The sequence below is a fragment of the Coturnix japonica genome, chromosome 14 (genome assembly GCF_001577835.2).
Source record: "Coturnix japonica isolate 7356 chromosome 14, Coturnix japonica 2.1, whole genome shotgun sequence".
In the NCBI taxonomy this organism is placed as follows: domain Eukaryota; kingdom Metazoa; phylum Chordata; class Aves; order Galliformes; family Phasianidae; genus Coturnix; species Coturnix japonica.
This window is the reverse complement of record NC_029529.1, coordinates 7330592-7353496: the sequence shown is the minus strand read 5'-3', so window position 1 is coordinate 7353496 and position 22905 is coordinate 7330592. Positions and strand designations below refer to the sequence as shown.

The 22905-nt window shown below is 37.7% G+C and overlaps 1 protein-coding gene and 1 long non-coding RNA gene across 2 annotated transcripts in view; one reads left to right on the top strand and one right to left on the bottom strand.

Annotated features, from left to right (window-relative positions):
- BMERB1 (bMERB domain containing 1) overlaps nt 1-22905 on the bottom strand; it is a 35611-nt gene that overhangs the window by 9353 nt on the left and 3353 nt on the right. The window contains exon 2 of the mRNA XM_015876832.2: nt 7059-7182. Coding sequence (XP_015732318.2) covers nt 7059-7182 — 124 coding nt within the window. The remainder of the gene's footprint in view (nt 1-7058; nt 7183-22905) is intronic.
- LOC107320691 lies at nt 3214-21202 on the top strand. Its single transcript, XR_001558349.2, has 3 exons — nt 3214-3299; nt 3376-3432; nt 20803-21202. It is a non-coding gene; the product is annotated as an uncharacterized LOC107320691 (long non-coding RNA).

Below are 22905 nucleotides of genomic sequence, written 5' to 3'. Positions count from 1 at the left end.
AGATGTCCTGTTCAGCTGTGCCCTGGAGGGTCTCTGAGGCTGTGGAAAATAATGGCAGACAGAGAGGAACTAAAAACAAAATATTCTGTGCCGAAAATAGAAGGAGTATTTTGTTTTGTTTTAATAAAAATTATTCCATGACAGTTCTTCTTTCCAGCTGGGGAAAATGCTGATTCCTGGGGAAACCTGGATTATAAAACCCAGGTACCACCTATAGCCATTATTTCTTCAAGAAATGAAGAAAAAAGGCAAAAATGGTAATAGATTGCTGACCACCCTTCTTCAGTATCAGGTTACAAATCAAAATCCTATGATTACCTATAACTATTAAATTAGGCAAGTCTGTCTTGTCTAGCTAAAAGCACTCATCAACGGAAGAACAGTGAATAAAAGCACTGGACTGCAACGCTGTAAAGTGATGGTGTAATTCAGCTGTCATTTTGTTCAGTTGAAGGTGGCAGGACTTGAAAATCCCAGTCCCTGGAGGTCACATTTTAGGCTTACTTCACAGAAATTCAGAACACTGTCTAAAGAAGCTGTCTGTATTTCATTCTTACTGACATCATTGAATTCTCTTGAGCTTGGCCATCTCTTCTGCCAGTTATGAAGTGTTACTGTCAGATTCACTAGTAACAAGAACAGGAGCATTCCTGGAAATGCCCCACTATGGAAGGAAACGTATCTCTACAAAAATTGTCTGAGCTAATTTGTCTAAAAACATACAATGGAGTAGATGGATATATATTCAGAGGTGTTAAAGACCCATTACAATATTATACAAAAGATAAATATGTTGCAGGTATGACAAAAGACATAAAAGTAAGAATCCTCTTGGACCTCTGTCGATGTGTTATTGACCATAGAAGGAACTTATATGTTTCTCCATGACAAATTTACCTTAAGTTTAAAATTCCACCATCGTGTCCAATACTGTCTATAGTTTATCAACTATTACTATCTCACCTCTTCTTCTACAAGCAATAGGTAACATCAATGTCATAGCAGCACAAGAGAGATTTCTTGTTTTTTGCAAAATTGGAACAAAATAAATATTAAAAAGGAAAACAAAATGTAAGCCTAACTGGAAGAAAACCACAAACAAATAAATAAACAAACAACAGTGAAATACAAAAAGAAAAACAAAGAAAACAACCACCACAAGGGTTAATTAGTACTCTGGATAACTAGTGGAACTCTGGGGCTACTATTAGGAGTTTATTACCAGGACAATGTCAAGTTATAGCAAACACATCTACATAAAAGGTAATTGTTCCTGACATTACAAGTCAGCCAATATACTAGTTTAAAATGGTCCAAAAACCAAAATGGATCTGTAGAGAATTTGGATGATGCAGATGTTATGAGCACTCTGGAGAAGAGGGAGTCAGCTAATAGCGTGCACTGAGACCATACAAAGACCAATTTAAACTCATAGTCAACGTGGAGGTAGCTCTGTCTTTTTCAGTGTTAGTTTAGCACTGTAATAACAGCAGAGCCATTAAGCAAACATCAGATGCATTATATTTGTAACATTTTTACAGATAAAACAAGGTTTATGAGCTAAGCAAAACTATTTTCAATAATTGCCTAAAGCAACCTAACAGGGCTTACTATTTAATATCCTATATGCCCTGTATTAAAAAATTGCCATTTGGTACTGCCTACATGGCAGAAATAACCACTCCCAAGACAGCTATCACAGGTAGAAGCAACCTGCACAGCTTTAGTCCAAGGTCATGCAGTATAGCTGGCTTTGAGTTCTGCTCTCCATCTGGGAGGCCAGCAGTATCAGGCACTGGCAGATTTCCCAAGGAGCATGTTTCATGATGACAGTGACTGCTATTTTATATGAACTCAGTGCCTTTTCTATTCACAGCCATAGGCAGTAACTGTGGATGATGAAATCTCACCTATGCTATTAATATTTACAGGGTGAGAATATACTAATATATTTTAAAAATACATGAATTCTGCACTACAAATGATTCTGAGCTTCAGTTTTGATCTGTCCCTGTATTACTGGTCTGAGTGGTTTTGCTGCTTAAATGGAGCTAACACAAGTATTATACATTTTTACAATCATATCATTCAGCAGGTAAATTTCCATGTTCTGCAGCGATATGAATCTGCTTCTAAAGCCACGCACAAGCATCCATAGCAGTAACACATTAAATGTGCAATGAAGAGAATGCTACATGAGCAGCTCTCTTGGCTTCTGGGTCTGTTATCTCACTAGGAAAGTATAAATGAAAGTGGGGCATAATTTGAAAGGGAGAGCGTGCATATTCTAAAGTGGTATGTTTACTCTCCTTAGCAGCAATGACAGATTGGAAATTTACATTTTGACACAAAATTCATCTTAAAGAGAACATTTTTAGGGAACCAGCTCAGAGAAGTATGAGATAAAAATGAGAGGGAATGCCAGCTAGCTATAAACTGATGCTCTTACGTACATATTGTCTGCTTATCAATGCGGGCTGAGTCTGGCACTACACACTGCTCTGGGGTGTTGAGTCCCATACATGATCTATGAGCCCAATACAGGGATACAGACAATCTGCAACACCATCCTAAGGATATCTTCTGAATCTTAAGACAATTTTGATGAAATCTAAGCCCAGATTGTCCACTGGTGGGAAATGATGCAATTTCTGAAAGCTGTCAGCAACAGTCCTAGTCATCAGAGATGGTCATGGGGAAAAAACAGTGCTTTGAGGGCTTAGCTGGCAGCCAAGCCCTTTGTGCCGTACAGACAGGGACACAGTAAAGGAAGCATAGGGAGCTTGTAAAGAAGGAAAAAAAAACCTGAAAACCACTGCAAGGGGAAGGCAGGTATCAAGGCAAGGGTCTGCGCAATGGTATCAGAGACGGGGTGGCCATTTTGTACTGCGTGAATGAGATCCCACAGACTGGTCGGCCATTTTGTCTCACGCGGTTGAGTTCTCACAGACTGGGCAGCCATTTTGTTTTGCGTGGCTGAGCTCCCACAGACATGGCAACCATTTTGTCTCACATGATTGAGGTCCCACAGACTGGGCAGCTATTTTGTTTCACGCAGTTAAGTTCTCACAGACTGGGTGGCCATTATGTATCATGAGGTTGAGCTGCCACACAGCTCCTTTTCCCCTGTACAGTCAAATTGCTTGTTTCACCACTAGAAACTGCAGGCAGTTGGCATTGCCTCCTGTGGTTCCACAGTGGAAAAGGCTCCCTAAGTAATTGAAGAATAAAGTGTGTTACTTATTAAAGGGATGATTAGTGCCTTTCCCCTTTAACCAGGAGCATCAATCTGCTGACAGGTGAGGCCTCTTATCTGGTGACTGATTTTAGTCTCCTGAGAGTGACTGTTTCTGACACTTAAATCTCATTCAAAAGGTGGAAACTTTCTTCCTGGGGAGAGGAATCTTTCTGCTATTGACTTGGAGCAAAGATGTAAGTAATTTTAACATCCTGTAGAACACAAAGTAAGTTGCTTATTCCGTGAGACTATTGCAAAGCCTTGGAACCAAAAAGAGGGGAATTTATTAACTAAAATAACAAGCTTTGGTATTTTAAATCAGTATGTGATCACAGAAGTGTATGTGAAATTTGTTCAAATATAATGGGTGTTTTCTTCGCTTTAATTTTGAATACTGAAAATCCAAGTGTTGAGTTACTGATATGGTGTGATAGACATAGGCTGAAAGATAAAAGTGTAAACAGAATCTGCTTGGATATATAATAGAAAGAAACACATACACAGTGTTGTATGGTTTTTGAACACTGCTCACTGCCTTTTAAGCTTGACACCATTAAATCATTTTTATTTTTATTTTTTTCTAAACTTAATTCCACTGCCTGATTCCTTTCCTTGGATCTGCAAGGTCTTGCTTGAGTTAATAATGATGATTGATTATCTGGCTTTGATTTCTTTGCCATCCTATTCTTTCCTTCACCCAACAAGGTGACTCTTTTAAAGCTGTTAGTGATGATGAACCATTCTGTGAAGATTTTAATTAGATACTGAAGCGTACATTTAGGAACAACATGAGCAACATATTTTGTTTATCCCTTTTGTTATCCTACAGACTTCATTAGTCATTGGCATTGCTTTATTTAGTGCAGGAAAGTTAATACTAGCCTCCTTGTAGAAACACTTAACTAAGATAAGACCTAAGTGTCTTGGCTTTCAATGTAAGCAAAGTTATTTGTATATCTTGCTAATGACTTTGTCGTAAGAGTTCGTGTTTTTTGATGCTGAGAAAACCTGAGAGACATACTTTACAGATAATAGCTGAGGAACTGTCTGAAAGAATATTATATTAACAGTGATCTTGCATATCAGCTGATTCATGTTTAGAAGAGTGAGAAAATGCAAACTGACTTCTGTCCCTCCAGGCCTTCTTAGACCTGTTTGTTTTGCGTTTGTACTGGCTGCTATGCTAACCTGGAGCAGTTCTCTGCTTCATGCCCTTTACTTTATGGTTACTGCAGTTCTTCAGGCAAAATACTGATGTAACAGTTGAAACTTAACAAATATTGTTGCAGAGCTGCTTCAGAAGATCAGTGATAGTGAGTTTTATTATTATTCCATCTCAGTCTGCTTTGTACTTCTTCAAGGAAAGCAATAATTTCAATTAGTAGTTAGAACAAGTTCTTTCCAGGGATTAAACATCCATAGCTCTAATAGGGGAAGAGTTTGCACTGATTTTCATCAAAAACAAGTTTGGTTTGGAGTGTTCTGTTTCTTATTCATGAATGCAAACGCTTATAAAATACAGTGACCATGCTGTGAAGAGCTGTGGTGGTTGCTGGTTTAAGTAAAGCTGAGTGCGCCATTAGTACTGATGATACATTCAGAACATAAGCTCTCCAGCTTACTTTCTTTTATTTTGTCTTTTTCTTTGATGTAAGTCTACAATATGCTTTTTTTTCTAGCTTTAGGATCTGGTGACATGTGAATGCAAAAACTAAGAAATTCAGTGTGACAGTGAGAAGAATGAATCATTATTTTTTGAAAAAGGACATGTAATCTGTGGCTGGATGTGTAACTGATATAGAATTAATTGGTTCATCATTTTGTTTGTGCTTTTGTAAGAACTAAAACCCACCCAGCTTAGATCAAGAGGATTTCTATTCCATTGCTCGCTAACAGCATGAGAGAAAAATCAGGAATGCCAACATACTGCACGTTTTCTCCACTACTGTTAGTATGTTTTATTCTTTTGTTGTAAAACGATGAAAGCTGAAGTAGGTGTAAGAACTAAAGTGATCTGTTTCTCGTTAGAGCTGATCTTCGGCTTCTTGGTGTGAGCACTGGTGCAGCACTACTTTTGGCAGGGGTGCTGTCAAAGTCAAGTCAGCACAATTTCATACAGGTCATTCAGAGGGGAATCTAGTCTTGTTAGGAGAAATCAATTCCTAAATATACTTAAAATCATAATGAATGGACAGACTTCTAGTGTTGGAACACTAGCAATCCACTGCTTCAGGAAATAAATGAAAGAAATATACCTGGCTGTATATAAAGTCTTTTTCAGTGTGTCTATGAGTTAGAGTTTCTGTAACTCGTCTAGCTGAATAGGTACAAAACAGCGGACAACTGGGGAGTGCTCTTAGGCAGCTCTAGGCACAGTGTGTTTGGATATATGGATGTATCTAACACAGAAAGAGCATTGTGCTCAGAATGAATGTCAGTTTTGTTCCCTTTTCAATAACCACACTCCTCTGCATTCAGTTCATTACTCAGATACCTACCAGGCAACACAGAGTGGTGAGTGTGATGAGTGTGAGCACAGGGGAAATGAAAAGAGACTGGATTCAAGAACAAAGAATGCAAGGGAAGGACATGCAAAATTATGACAAGCAGGTGTCTGCCATGGCTTTCATTCACTGGGACAGATTATCTTTGTCCCATTGCTTTGTTTGGTATAGAAAATGTTAACGAGAATTACAGGGTTTGATTATGTGGATTTTTCTAGATTATATTTATGTAAAAGCCAATAATCAAGTACTTATTTAATGAGTACCAGGAATAGGTGTGACAAATTGTTTATCTTATTTATACCACTACAGCCCAATTAAAGGACAGAATAACTGTTACTAGTCTTTACTGCCAAAGATCTCTGGTCTGGGTTAGGATCTTCTGTAATAATAGTCAAGATAGATGTCTGTGCTGCTTGATGGTGAGCTTTCCAACTTCTGAGTGCACAAGTAAGTCAAGACACTGAAATTAACCTCCAGCAATAATAGTTAAAGTACCACTTTTAAATTTGTATTTTACAAGAAGAGACAAGTCAGTTTTTCTCGGGCTACAAGTAGCTTCATTAATGCCAATGCACCTTGTTTAGCAGGTATCAGACTTACTGAGGTTCTTGTCATTTAAGGCATTCGCTTCTAATCTATGCTTCCTATTAAGTTCTCATCTCCTAAATTTAGTGATTTAGAAACACAAACCCCACTGACTCCATCAGAACTGGGTTGATATTCATTAACATTAATTTGGGCTACAATGCCTGACCCTGATGACAGTTTTGAAAAATCTCTCATGGAATATCGTTATTTAATTTGATCTATGGAAATGTATTTTGTGTTTATAACTTAATAGCTTTCATTTAACAAATGTCAAACCTTGGCTGCTGTTAGTCTGGAACATGGAGTGCCCTCTTTGTCACGAACTAAGACCACTAATGAAGTGAGGAATAAAGCCTGAATTAGTTCAGCCGTTAGAAGCTCCGATCCCCTACCTGTTGATATTTCCTTCAGACAAACATCCTTTCCACAAAGGATTGAAGTCAGGTATAAAAATATTCTCTGTAGACAAGTACTTTGCTAAGGTTTCCTTTTGTAAGTAATACATCCCTTTTTTATTGTCTGCAAATCATGCCAAATAAAAAAGGCAATTTCCTTTGCAACTACAAAAATCATTTCCCAGTGGCATTTTGCAAGCATTCACCTAGCTGGGATGCTCTTTATCCATCTTCCTTTTAAAATGTCAAGCAGATATGAGTCTTCTAAGTAGCATTCTTTCCTATTTTGATTAATTTTGCATAGTGTTTCCCAGAGGAATTGATACTTACATAAACCTGAGTTCTGATTCTCTTCTGACTAAGACTTCCCGAAGTCTCTGGATCTTTGCCATCTCTAGCTCTATTTCCTCAGGCATCATTGTTGTTTCAGCCATTGAAATGATGTCAAGTTGATCTGCATGTGAAAGAAGAGGAAAAAAAAAATAAATGAAGCTGGTCAAACTATCTTAACAGGGTTTTTTAGGAATGCAAATTTAACCACAGAGTTATCTGGCTATGGATTAATTAATGAAACTAGTGGAGACTCTTCTAGTTGAGTGCTACGTTCACTGGTTTCTTTAGTGTTTTGCTTATTACTTTCAGTGTAACCATTTTGAAGAATTCCTAAACCAAGTGACCTTTATTTCTAGTCAGAATAACCCTAGAGAATCCTAACCCAGTGTGTTAACTTCAGCTTTAGTTCCTTAGTGGGAATAACTACAAACTTCGAAAGAATAGCCTTAGCTACAAAGCTCATTCAGAGCAATTACTTGCAAGTATGAAGAGTCCCGTCTTAGCCCAAGTGCAAGCCCTGAAAACTGATGAAGGTTTCCCATCTTCAATTCTTGAAACACTTTATGCCATTCCATTATGTCAACATGATGTACAGCACAGACTGGAGAATAGCTAAAGATGTGACTGGAAATGATGTAGGGCTTATTCCTGCAAGGAGGTGAGTGTTCCTCCAGAGAGCACTGATTAATTTCAAACAAGATTTGAGAGACTAAGACTAACACATAGAGTGCTTGTGTATTTTGGCAGATGTGTTCCTGAAAGGAGGCCTGTTCCAGCACTACAAAAAAGGTTAAAAAAGAAAAAGGAGAGGATGAAATAATTATGCAGAATACAGGAGCCAAAAAGTATCTGGAATTAAAAAAAAACTGCTCAACTAATTATGAGATGAATTCCCAAGTCCCTCATGACAGACTAAGCTAAGAAGAATTTCCAACAGAAACACAGGGTAGAAATAAAACTACAAAATCCCACCTAATAAAATAGTCAGAAAATACACCTCTCTGCATCAACTTAGTTTACAAAGACCTGTTCTCCTAGCATGGAACGAATCAATGCAATTCTAGAAGATAGAAAAATAAACACTTTGGGCTTAACTTTATCTTTTTTTTTTCTCGAGTGGATTGGTGGTAAATTCAAAAATGTAAGAAATCACTAATTTTTTTAAGAGAACAGAATATTGAGAGGGGGAAAAGTGACTATTGCTCTCCTACAGCAACAGGCATTTGATAGTAGTAGTTCTTAAAAACTCATGTTGCAGAACTTGTTGGTAGGGTAAGGCTATTTATTGCCTCTAGAAGATGGTTTTTCTTATCGGAAATCATTGTGTTTGTTGGCGTATATTTACCTGAGGTGTAGCCTGGATGGTTTAAGAAGTTTTGTTACAGCTCTGTCAGTGACAAAGCAAAGTCACATGTAAAGAGTAAGGCTGCTGAGTGTTTTCAAAATCCACCTACCTAGCAGGTGGTCAGAACTGCAATTCAATACTCAACAGATGTAGGTTCTTTTGACTGCTGTTCGATAAAACATTGATCCTTTAAGCATAGTTTTGCCTCTTGTTGCTTTTCAGGGCTGTGGAGTTATTTTAACTGTTTGTAGCAAAATTCGTTTGCTCAAAACTATATTAAGCAGGAGTTAGGAAGCTACTATGAATTAAAGCCAATAATATTGGTAACTAGAAACTGAGCCACAAATATATTGCATGCGTATATGTTTTAAAATTAATTCTCAAGAGCTCAGAAAAAAAAAGGGAAAAAAAATAACAAAAAGGAGCTTCTTTATTTCCACTCTACAACTCTAGTTCTGAGTGACCCACTATTACCCTTTGGTAATATACTGAAATCACAGTGTGATTTCAGTAGTTCAGGAGGGGAATCATGAGAAACCTTATGCCATCTGTGCCTAGAGTCAACGCTAGAATTATTGTGACAAGCACAAGTCTAGTCTGACCCCTTGCAGTACAGTCACAGATTCTCCTTCACATCCTACTCAACGTGTGTTTGAACTAGAGAGAATGTTCTTGAAAGGTATCCAAAATTATGTAGTGGTATCAAAAGAATCCAAACTATAAGCAAGGTGCCACAGATTTAAAAGTAGAGGGAAATAAATATAGAAACTGTAAGATCTCAGTTCACAACCTGTCTGCAAACTTAGGGATGCAACTAGAACAATACAGAGTATTCCAGTTTATCTCCACAGCAGTACGTGTCCCATAAGCATACTGTAAAGAAATTCTCATAGAAATTTCAGACTGGAAGGAAAAATAAGAAGAATTGAATTAAAGCAACTTTGAGGCAAAAAACAACAAATAGGACAGTTGAAACAAGAATAAATGTGGAGGTGAGGTTGCAGAGCATGGTGGTACTGTGGTTCTGGAAGAGATTTTTATGAGCCAATTCTAGAGGGATACACGTGGTCTTCCAAGAAGGAACTGAAGGATAAAGTCCATGCTTTATGCATCTATATCTTTATCTATACGCTGTTAAGGAACCATACGATTTTGCATCAGATTTTCAGCTTTCCTAAAGTTCCATTCCTAAAAGTTAAGAGTAAATGAGCTCCTTTGATAGCTGCCCATTTACCTTACTCTCTTATAGAGAGTCCATAGGTCTCATAAACTCAACAGAACTGCAGTATGACATGCACTTTGGCTCTCGCTGAAGACTATGTATTTTTAAGACAGGCTTTGAGGGGAAGATGCACAATTAGAATGCAGTACTTCTTGGAGTTTTTGAAACAGTAGAGCATAAGTGCGGGGATACTATGGAAATATAAGCCACTAAAGAGGCCACAGGTCAGGATTCCCCCTATATACCTTAATTGTTTTGATTCTCAAAAATCACCAACCTGTTTGTGCCTGAATTTCTCCTCTAGTATTGAAGATAACTGGCCCATCCTGAAGGATGATCATTGTTTATAAAATGTTTTGTGCTCCTATAATGAAATCTCTTGGAAAAGACTAAGTTAGCATTATTGGGCTTCAAGTAAGGCTCTAGCTCTGCCCTGGTGATGAATGACACCTTTAGTGCTCTGAGGCATGGTTCCGTACGGTTTCATGCACAAGTCTCATACCTTTTCATAACAGAAAGGAGAAATGTTTCATTTTATTTAAAACAGACATGTCACTGTCAACTATTTTTTTTAAAGCATATATTGTTAATACAGAAATCAAAGCTCAGACTGGTAATGAGCCAGAATTCATAAAGCAAAAGAGAAAGCAACAAGGATTAGTCACAGCTAGTGACAGGATTGAATTACTCCATGCTGTACAATCCCCGGGATAATTTCCAGTGACAAAGAAACAAGTAAAATATTACTACTCTATGCACAAAAAGATATTAACATGAAAATAATTACTGTATAGAAATAAGATTATTGTGCTATTACATATAATGAGATAGAGTGGAGAGGTGAAACACAAGCATGTTTGCTTCGATTTCAGTGTAGACTGGCATAGTTAAAATGGTTATTAACTTAATGATCACGCTGTACCCTCAGTGTGCCAACAACAAATGGAACATTAGCCACCTGTGATGAAAAGCAACAAAAAAGTGAAATACCTATTAAACTGGTAAATACAAAGAAAACTTTAAGGGAAGCTTGGAGCAGCAGAAGGAGAAATGGGAGAATGCACTGTACCAAGTAATAGTTTTAGAACAATTGGTAAGAAATGCTGTGCAGAAATGTAATTATCAGCAAGAATCCTGCTGCTGTGACTTGATGCAAGCATACTGTAGTCCACTGAGAAGCTCATTGTACTCTACAACCATTAGCTTGTTTAATTCTATTAATTCTAATTTAGGAGGTTTATTGTCATCATCTCTTTTGTTGTTTTCTTTTAAATAACAAAACAAAAAAACCACCAGATGCATGGAGAAAGTTTTAATAACACCAAACCTGTGCCTCTGGAACCCTGAACTATGTCATTGTTATTCTGGTTGTATTGAGCAGCAATTAGATCTCTATTCTGTGAACACCTATAGCAGCACACAGACAATCTGCAGTCCAGAGGCAGTAGGAGTGACGAGTTGCTTGTGAATACGCAGCAGGTTTGTAGCAGAGCTAATTCAAGGTCTGATGGATCACCGTGTCTCTTAAGGATGTTGTTCATCCTTTTTCATACTTGTGAATTTGTTGTGGTTGGAAACAGAAAATCGCTGAGCCTTGAATAATCACTTCAGTTATTTAGTAACAGAGGAGCCATTCCAGCAAAAGTAAGGGTAACTATCCAGCTACCCTGCCACTTCTAAAATATTTAACAGGGATGAGCTATCTTAAATGAGACACTGTGTTTCATCAGCCTGTGACTTCTCTGGAAAGGACTGCAGAGCATTCCAGTTATAGGGCTTCTCAAATGTGGACAGCACTGAGTAACAAACAGCAGTTCAGCCCACCCAGCTGCAATACTTCAGCTGGAAATGATTTTAAGTCATTGCTGATCGGTTTGGATTCAGACTGAGCATTTTTAGGCCTATTTCCACTCCCTTTAGTTGCCAAATAATTAAAATAATCCTTGTTAAAAATACCATTAATGATTAAGTTATGTTCAGAATTTAAGTCAGCACTGGTCTTTCTCAAGAATTGAAAGAAGTTCTCAAACTAACCCATTTTCACTGAAGTATATTAAGTGTTATTAGAACAAGTGCATTCCCAATGCTGTTTTGAGTCTAAAAATCAAGGTTTTCAAGACCCCTAATAGTTGATGAGCCAAAGCAGAAGTAAGCCAGAGGCACAGGTTAAAGACAGATGAAAAGAGAACCAGTCTGTGCAACTTAAAAGCAATCCAAAAGAAAACTTGGTAGAAACTGAAATAGTTGCATAGTGCAGAAAAATAAACTGGGATCATTCAAACATTCCAGATTAAAAAAATATATATTAATGTGAAAAGAACCAGATGATTCATGTAGTTTTTCACTTGTAGTCACCTGGAGGCATGACTGAGTAGTCCGGCCTTTTACTACACCATTTACTGTTGTCTCAAATGTATTTAGAGGCTCAGATACCACAGTGTTTGGGGTCTTTTTCTTTTTGGTTTAACTAATCCGGAGCAGCATGCAATAGCAAATAACTAACCTGAGCAGAAAAATCTTACATCTAATTACTCATTCCTAATCTAGCCTGCTGCTGCATTCTATTACTGAGAATCCTAACGATGATTAAATTTGGCGTATCTGTGGAATGGTATTTTTCATTGTTTTATGCTGGAATTACCATATAAATACAGCTAGAAGCCAAATACAATACAAACAGCTGCACTGTATTTGTTCCTGGTTTCCCTAACAGGCAGGCGATATTGTGCACTTTAAAATGGGGAGACTCAGGGAAGGGGAAAGTGGCACCTGACATTACCAGCATGGAATCAACCTGCCTGGCACAGCTTTGAGTGCATTGCATTGGTTTGGACATAGTGAAGGTCTCTGAGGTTGTAACACATGAGCAGAGGATCCCTCTCATTTCTCCTTCCTTTCGCTTGGCAGTAGAGCAAAGAGCCTGCTTTCCTATCAGTGTCTGAAGATCTAGAGTAGCCTTGCAGTTCTGGAGCTGTTGAATTTTCTGCTGCTCAGCCAGAAGGCACTGGAAACAGAAGTTTCAACTGCAATGCAGCTCCCAGATGCACAGGAGGTAATCTTGGAGTCCTGAAATACTGCCTTAAACCAGGCACCAAAGCTTTCAGTATCTCAGCCAGACAACAAGGCAACTAGAAATCCCAGGGCTGTTTTTTCGCATATTCTGTATCTCAGGGCAGACTTCTGGGCTGGTTGATCGGCCTTACGGCTTGGCTTCACAGTAGGCAGCTGTGAAATCTGGCAGCCCTTGGGAACACCTTTGGCAGAAAAGCATCAGGGATGCACACTGAAAGCTGATTAAATGCCAGGATCTTGGGGAATATCAAGTACCTCTGTTCCCGAATAATCCTTAGGAGAAAAAGGAGATGGGTGAGTTTATTCTTTATGGGGAGTAACAGTTGTGTCTGTTTTTCAACTAAACCTGAAATAGTGAGTGCGAGCCAGCTCAGCTGTCTACTGTGCTGCATCAAGATCACCTATATTCTGAGATAAGCCACTAGACCAGAGCAGTCCCTTCAAGTCTGTAGTCTCATTCAGCAACTCCACAATCAAGAGAGAAGAAAATCATATGCAAAAGATAATGTGTACATAACATATGAAATTTCTCCCTCCTTTTCTAATGGGCTACCACAACTTGCAAGTATGTGCAGTTTTATGCACATCTTGAATATGTTACATGTATTTTCTGCTACCTTTGAATGCTCTGATCAGCATTCACTAAGCACATGTAAATACCTTCAAAATGATAAATGAAACCAAACCGTAGTGATCTCTAAGTAGAAGGCTTAGTGGCAAGCTTTATTCTCTATAAATTCTGCAGAAAAAAAAGCAGCACAGTCGAGGAGTCAGGAAAGTGTGAATTCATATTGTGAAGACAATCAGACCTGCAGGCCCCTTCTCCTAATCTGATGCTCAGTGTCTTTCACTTCAGCCTATTTTTTTCTTTACATCTGTCATATTTAAATTGCCTTTCGAGGCATGCAGCTATTTTTGCCTTAGAAGGAGTAAGTATGGAAAAACGCTGGAAGTTCAGACTCAGCTTTTCAGAAATCTGTTAGTATTCTGTGTCTAAAACTGACTAACAGCCTGATGAGTTTTGTAGAACGGGGATGTGATATGCCAGCCTCTGGTCAAAGCAGTGGGAAAGAAGAATGCCAGAATAAAAAAAGAAGCCAAATCCCAAGACAGCACTGGTATTTATTGCTTTGTTGAATTTGAATGAGTCTTTAAACCACAACATGATGAGCAAAAACCAAGCCACCTATTGCTAAAATACACCGGAGATCAGTCTGCTTGTTCTTTTATTTCCTTCTAGGGCATATTAAATTCATCTTCTGTAACTGGAAATGGCTCTGTTTAAACAGTCACCTGTGAGTGCACTGGCACAACTATAATATTGGGATTTATTTTGTCCAGGCCATTAATATTGTGTTTGGTTTTTTTATTTTTTTAGTTTTAAATCATTAGTTTGATTTATGGGCAACAACTTGACTTTCCACTTCAGAACTGTGTCATTCACACTCTTACTGTATGACTCAATTTTAAAATGAGATAAGAAGAGATCATAAAAAGGACTGTGCACGATCACCTGCTGCGGTTCTGGAATCGCTGTCCCCTGTTCCATATCTAAGAGCCCCTTGTTATCAAAGATTCTCTTTGAGTTCCTTACTCTCTATTTTCTTGTTCTTATCTTCAAGCTTTGACCTTTTATTTTTCATTATTTACCTTTCAAAAAGCATGTTAGCAGCAGTCTATTCTATTTCAGGCATTTGTGCATTGTGGTCTCACTGAGATTTCTCTTGGATTATAAACTCTGGTTTCACAGTATTCAATATTAACTCCTTCCTTTAACACTCAAAGCCCTTTGGTTTCTATGGTATCATACTCGGAAGTATTGCACACAGTGATTCCTTTCATGTCTGATGTGTTACAAAGTGCTTGTACCTGCCCAACACTCAAATGAGATTCTTTGTTGCTCTGCATCTTTTATGCTGCATTTGTACAGATCACACTAGTTTCACAGTGAAGAAAAGCTGTTTTTAAAACTGAACCTTAAAAAAAAAATCCTGATTTGAGTTTTCTAATTCAACTTCATATTCCTAAATAGAAATAGACATTCAGGCAGTAGAAGTGATTGGTAGTTAAGGACAGTCTCCAGTACTTTGTTAACTGTGAGTTTTATGGTTATATGATGATCCTTAGCTATTTTAGGAACCATTTTCTACCCTTGCTCCCTATTTAAAGATATATATCAGCGTTAAGTCCAGAATGGTAAATCTATAAAGATCTTGCCTGTAAATAAGGCATCAAATAAATTGTCTTGTTTGTTATCCTGATAAATTTATAAGCAGTAATTATTCTTGGCTTTGTCTTTTGTCATTTATGACAGTTCCAGTTTCCTAAGTGGGTAATTAATCAACCCCTTAATCTCACACTTCCCCCAGGAAAAAGCTCTCTCTAGTTTAACAAACTGCTCTATGCCTAGAAGGCACCATTCTGGTTGTAATGGTATTTGCAGAAAACAGCTCTTCTCTCAATCTCCATTCATTCTTTGACAATGAAGACCGGGTGAATCTGTACCACTCTTGAGTTCTTCTAGAAATCTAACACAAAGCACAGGATTTAATGTGATATTCAGGCTCATTCTTAACGTAACTTAAAATCTTGTACTTGGAGGATAAATTCCACTTTTTCCATCTTGCACTTAAGCTTTCAGTTTTCAGCATTCTCCTGATTTTTTGACATAGTCAAATAGTGGAATTCCTCTTCTTATGATGATAGAGGTTTTGATGGCTAAGAGGAGAGACGATGAGGGAAAGGGGAAATTATTGCTTATGTTAAGTGATAATAGCTGGTGTAAAGCCAAGTAAAGAATAAATATAGACTAAAAAATAGTAACAATGACATTCTGAAGCGGACTTTGCAGGAGGTTACCAAGTGAAATATACCATCTTTTCAGTGTCAAAAAAAAAGCAAAACTTAGTCACATAAGTGGTACTGTGTGATTGTCTGCAGTTGCAAAACAGTGGACTCAGGAAGCAGAAAAAATAATCTGGCTACTATCTGAAGCTTTATTCTTTCAGTAGGTAAGGTAGGGTTTAGTTTTTTGAAGTCCAGTGTTCTCTGCAGACAGGCAAAGCCCACACAAAGCATCCAGATGCTTTATGTAAAATAAAGTCTTCACTATGCATTCTATTAAAGTACCATGTCAAGATAACACACTGTCTCTGCTTTCATCTGGATCTAAGGGTGTTGCTTATGCAAGAGACTGATTCAGTCCAACAGGAAAAATTGCTCTCTAATTATCTATAACTAGAACATCTTATTTCTAGCTGTAAATCTGTATATGATTTGGTGCTGTTTTATAGCACTATCATAATAATTTGCATGTACATTTTTTTCCTATCATTGAGACTTCTGCTAGCTTTCTATATATTTTTAAGTAATGTCTTTGATCTGTGACTCACAGTGCTCTGGATAATCCCCTAAACAGAAAATTTTAGGGAGACAGAGAAGATTTCTCAGTAGTGCTCACTCTGGCTGCAGTCTAAAAGATGATACAGAACATATTTTCAGATCACAAAACAGAATTTCAGCACACACAAATGTAAATGTCTAGGGAGTCTAAACTTCATATTGAACTAAATGTTGCTTTGAAAATATAGATAAATATAAGTTCCTATTTAATTATTCCTATTAACAGTGAAATAAAAGCCTCAGGTCTCATTTGATAGTGCCTTACTAACAAGCCCAAAATAAGGAATTTTTTAATGTGATTGAAATTTGTAGAAGTGCTTCTGATATAAACAAATTCAGGATATGCAGAATGATGTCCACTAGCATACATTACCATAATAGCACTCACATATTGGGTCTTGAAAATGCTGTGACGCTTTGACATTCCAATTACAGGGCTCAGCCTTTCTACTTTGAAGTTGATTCCAAGACTGTCTAGGCAATTTGCACACCCCAGCCAATTGCTATTACAGTCAATGATAACAAAGTTGCATACATTTCTTCAGCCTCTTAGAGGACAGATGCATAAAAATAAGGAAAACAGAATAATAGAAACAGCAAAAGGAGTTTGGAATTAATGCCTTTTATAAAATTCTTTTTAAGTTCAAGTTCCACTGAATTAAGGAACCCCAGAGACATTATTTGTGGATTCACATGTGATTCTCCCATCTGCTGAAAGTGAATTCTCTGTTTTAATATAAACTGCGCTTCTGAGTTGAGACAGCTTTCAATATCCAGATTTTAAATTTAGCAGGTTTATATTTTCCCCTTATAAGGGCTGTAATAAGATTGTTACAGATGACCTGCATGTCTTCATATGCAAGCTGGGCTGCAAGTGACTGCTCAGTGACATCAGATTTAAACATCTAGCAACAGTGTGTCTTTGCTTGTGTCTCAGATATACTGACACAGTATGAACAGGCCTAGCTCACAGACAGAATTTTTTTTAATTACAGCACACTAGAAAGGCATCATTGTGATCAGTAAAGCATTTCAGACCAGCTTCCAGCATCTCCAGTACCTAAACTGAGCCACAGACTCTTCAAGACTGCTGCAGTCCATTTGCAAATCAGCCTGTGGTACTTCATCCAGCCATTCTTGTTGTGTATAAAGAAGGATTAAATGGTTTTGAGTGGGACTTAAGAGCTATCCATACCATAAGTTCTGCAGAGAATTATGACAGATTTAACAAAGTAGAGTAATTTGCATTAATGGAGTTGTGCTGTAACATCTTCCAGACTTCCTACTGTCATTTCCAGTTCTAAATGAACTGTAGTTTGGCTATCAGTACTGTAGTTCTAGTTGTCAGATGCTCTGACAACAGGATTTTTCAGATGTTTGGCTGGTGGCTTCACATCAGAAAGCTTCTCACACCACAAGCACCAGTCCCTGCTCTAGAGAGAGAACAGAGGAAAAAAGTCCCATATCAAAATGGATTAGTTACCTGTTTCTAGAGGCAACATTTGTGAGAATGGGAGCTATGGTTCTAGTTTCTTTCTGATGTCTGTGCAGGGGGCACACTGACTGCTTAAATTAGTATTTTCATCTCACAGATGCATTTTGGAAAACTTGCTTTCCATTCAGATAAATCATGACTCTGATTATGTAGTTACTGTTGCTTTCTGCATATGCCTTTCACCTTTTCCCATCATGTTATGAACTGAAAGTACTATCTGTGCACTTTAAACAGCAATTTGTCCTTCTAAGAATGGGGAGAATATTCAGCTGTATGCAGCCTGGAGAGAAAATCTGGAGAGAAAATTTGCAGAACAATCTGCCAATTGTTCTTATGAGAAAATAGATTGAAAATAAGATGCAAAAAAAAAAAAAAAAAAAAAAAAAAAAGAGGTAAAATTGCATCTGAAGGTCTGACCTGGAAGCCCTCACTGTCAGGTATTTTCAGTGGTGCTGGGCAAGACCTTTATCTGCAAGGAGCTATTTCAGTCTGGCTCAGGAAGGCTGCCAGGAGTCGGGATGGCTCAGGAAGGGGGTTTCCATGCCCAGCACTGCATGAGATTCAGTTCTATCATAAGGCTGTAAATAGCATCTGGTACAGTTAGTTACTGTGGTAGGTATCTTCCCTGGTGCACACCTCCCACTGAAATCAATGCGCATTCCCATCTGAGATGATGTGCACTCAGGAGAAAGACTATATTTAAGCCACATTCCACGGAAACCAATTTATTCCCTGCTCTTACATGATGGAGAATTAAAAGGGAATATTAAGAAACACAAATTACTTGTTCACTTACTCCTGTCATTTTACTCAGTGGTCAATGGAAACAGCCTGTGGCTTTTCATTTTATTCCTCACCAGAGTCATTTTCTGATCCTATAATTCTAACAAAAAGCTTCAGTGCTGTAACAGTGCCAGCTGCAGATAACATTCGGTTTTTAAAGCTGATTTAATTTTGCATTCTCTACATACTTTTTTTTAATCTATATTCTTTTGGAAAAAAAAAAATATGACCAAATTGTTCAATTTCAAGTCTTTCAACTATCTGCCTGGAGAAAATGTCTCTGCTGTATTTCTTAAGTTCAGGGCAGTAAAAAGATCCTTAAATACTGCTGCTGTTCCTACAACAACAAATTACCTCCTGCATTTTGGTGGTGTTTGCAGTCATTAGACATTAGCAGTGAGCCACGTGTCTTGCTGAAAATCATAATTCTCATTTAATGATAAATTATCCTGAAATTATTTTCTCAAATATTTTGCCCTTTATGAGCTGACAGAATGTTGATAATTAATGTTTCAATGCTGATCCTGAAAGGCAACTAACATAATTATCCAAGAATACTCCTGCTGGTTTCACATACAGTTTGCCCTCTAAACATGCATTTTTCATCTTTGAATTGTGAATGCATTTCTACTATACCTTTTATGTAGCCGATAGTAAATTGTGCTTTGTGGAATCATATTAGCATTCTTTACTTGCTCAGTCTCTGGGACTGTGTTACTAAAGATGATTTCTATGAAAATGGAACATATTTAACTACAGAGGAAAAGCACTTTGGGATTCAGAATTAGAGTTTCAACCTTCACAGTACCCAGTAACTATAAGGAAACTATAAATGTCATGTATTATACACAGTACTCTGCAGTGTATGCCCAATCCCAAATGTAAGATTTTAATCCTGTTTCATAAACCACCCTTGAGATGCACATGTTCTTAAAAGCAGTTACACTGATGAAAACTAAGGGATCAATTATCAAACACAATCAGAAAAATTAGACAGACCGAATCCATAATCCCACAGGCTGCCAGCAGCAGGGATGATGTGTATAGTTCAAAGTGTCCTATTTTCCATCTCCAATGCATTTTTTTCCTGTAAAATATCTTTAAAGGCAATACAAAAATGTGTGAGCACAGTCCCAAATATGACACTTGAGCCTCATAATTTCCAACAATTATTGGTTGGCACTGGTTTGAATATAAAAAGTGCATTAGGTGTTCATTTCCTACTTGAAGCACACAGCTGGACGTGGAGATTTTAGCATTCATTAACCCTCTGATTTACAAGCATCTAAGAGATAAATGCCTTTGCTGATTTGCAGGTAGGTGATACAGCACTAAGATCCTGATTGTTTGACATAACTACCACCATGTTTTTTTGCTGGAGATCCCTGCATAGTGTCCAGAACTAGCCATGTTCCAGCTACACTCAGCCCCTTTGGCTTTGATAAGGTTGGTGTGGTTCAGTTTATTGTTCTAAACATCTAATGATTGCAAACACCACCAAAACTCAGGAGGTAATTTGTTGTTGTAGGAACAGCAGCAGTATTTAAGGATCTTTTTACTGCTCTGAACTGTTCCTCCCTACACAAACTTTTATTGATTAGGAAGGATTTAGTTTTTCTACAGTAAAGATTTCCATCCTCCCTTTTCATCCGTTCTTTGTCTGTGCAGCTGCCTGGAGCACCCTGATGTGGGAGGAGGAATTAGAAAGATGAGACAATATGTAGATACAGTAAACTGGATAAATCTCACTGTAAATCCTTCAATTTGCTTTCAGTGAAGCAAAGGAAAACAAAGATATGTGTCTTCCTCATCACATTCAGACTGCAGGAATGACCTGGTGGTAATTATTAAGTGGAGATTTTTGGTTTCACTGATCAGACAAAGGTTGCTTTTTCTCTTGAACTAGAACATAAGTTTATTAGCATCAGTAATTATGAACAAGTAATAAATACAACTGGTACCATCCCTTGAAACAATCTTTGTTGAGGATTGCAGTATTTGGGCAAATATTTTCTAAGAAGAGTGGCATTCCATATTATTGTCACATATTGTAATTTCTTGGTCACTCCCTTTTCAAAAACTACATCGTTTTGTTCGTTTGTTTCTAATTAATGGAGACATGGAAGAAATAACATTATTGGAAACTAGTGTTCAGACTTTCTTAGAGCCCACAGTGTTGCTGCTTCTGTAAAAAGAAATATGATACGTGTATCCTTCAGTTAGCCTTTTTCTCACCTATCTTAATTGATGGTCTGAATAAGTATCATCTGTTTTGTCTATCTTACTGCATGTAACAGATACAATTGACAATTTAGGGGAATTTAGTTGCACAAAGGCATCACCATGAAAGAACAGCAGTGGAAGCTGGGTCATACAAAGCCTATGAAACATTTTGTTTTGTTCTGTTTTGTTTTCTAACCAGAGTGGAGGCATGAAGAGACATTACAGAAGAAGATACATTACAGAAAAAGACATTTTAAGCAAAGCGAGGAAGTGGTTTTGCAGACATTTGCACAATGTGTTGAGCATTATGGAAGAAGGCCCAAAGGTATGATTTGAACATTTATCTACTAGGTCATGGAAGCACCTGTAGTTGATGCAGATTTGGATTTAACTGTGGAAAGTAGTAAACTTCAACTCTTTTGTCAGCCCCACTTGTGAGCCTTCCCTCGCGCTGAACGCTCCTGAGTTCCCAGCATTGCTCTGCAGTTTCTAACTTAACAGCTCTCAGCACCACTGCATCTCTTTCTAGTGGTACAATAAAAGTACCTTTCATTCTCATGAAGCAGGACAGAAGAACAAACAATGAGGATATCTAGTTATTACCCCATCAGGTATCAAGAATGCATCTACCTTTGTTAGAGTCTAAACAAGTTTGCTTTTCTAGAGTCTCTTGGGATCAAAATAGCATGAACATGCAAAAGTGCATTTGAAGTGGCACAAGAACCAACATAGTACTATCTTACCTGTCTGTACAGATATACCTACAGACACATTATCAATATTGATCCATCCTAATTGCTCTTTGATAATCAGAATGACAGATGTCACAGGATGCTATCTGTGCATACTTCACTGTGCAAGACAAATGTGTTTCTCTGTTGCTATTTGATATTATAATAGTTTGCAAAATGTCTGTTACAATATTTATTGTAAAATGTTATTAAGCAGTATTAAAACATCATGAGCTAGATCCTGTAGCAGGATGTAGCCATTCTGTTCTGATAAGGGAATCAGGCCTTAATAATAGCACAATACAGTTCCCAGTAGATAAAGCATCTGCCCAGAACCAGCTTGTAAATGCCTTTTCCTCATCCTTTGCTCAAAAAGAAGACATGGCTATCAGACCACAATTGATGTTACTGCAGTCAGTTGTGTTTTCTTTTGAACTTCTCAAAATTCTTGCAAACAGAAAGGAACCATCTCAGAACAGAACATCACTGATTTTGAACCAAGAAGGATGCAGATAGGCATAAGCCATTTACTTTCCCTGGCTGCCAAGAAATGCAAATGCTAAATACTAATGGTGCGTATTGTGTGTATTTAAACATCTGAATGCTGAGCACTAGTGAGGTTCAAACAGTGGCATGTGAAATGCTAACGCTGACTAACAGTTTAGAAAGGTTTTTTAACATAAGCTGAATATGGTGAAAAAAAAAACTTTCCACTGGATACCTGTGAACCCGGGAAGAATACTGTCTTTCTGCTGTTGCAACAAACTAGAGATTTCTCAGGACTACATAGTATCGCCCTACTGACACTGTTCTGGAGCCTACTGCTATTTCACAGCACCCCACTGCCTGTATGTATAAACCTATGATGCCACCTCCACAGCACAAAGGGAGAGCAAGTAAAAATAGCTGTAAGGGCCATGTGCTACCACTGGGTCTCATGCTGGGACTCTCATTCTTCAGTGCTTGTCTGTAACGGGATCCCCCACACCCTCATATCTGCTTCATAATGAAAAAGATTTGAAAAGGTGCGTCTCTGTAGTAGGAGTGGCAGTGCACAGCCATACCAAGTTGCCATTCAAATGAAAACAATGAGCAAATTTTGTGCAGTACTAAATTGCACCAAAATTAATGTTTTGCAGTTTTTCAGCATTTCTGCCTCCTTATACTGACTGAAGCTGAGACATTCACCTTGCATTTTGAATCTAGCCATATACCTCGTATAAACTAAAGAGGAAGAAAAAAATATCAACAGAAACACATTTGCAGTATTCAAAAGGATGGTAAAAAAAAAACTGCTTCATTTCTTTGTGGCTATTTCCCTGGAATGGCATGCAATTATTTAATCAGGGCACTACGAGTCTCTGCCGATGGCAATACATGATTTTAAATGAGACTGTGCACTTAATAATAAGAACAAAAAGCTTGAGTGTTCTTCTTCAGAACAGACTCCCCAAGACTACGTTGTAAAGATTATTTACAGAAAGGGCAGTAGCCACACTGTTATTATCGTTTGTCAATTTATAAGTGTGACTGCATTTACACGTATGGACTAAGAAAAGCAAGAATTTTTT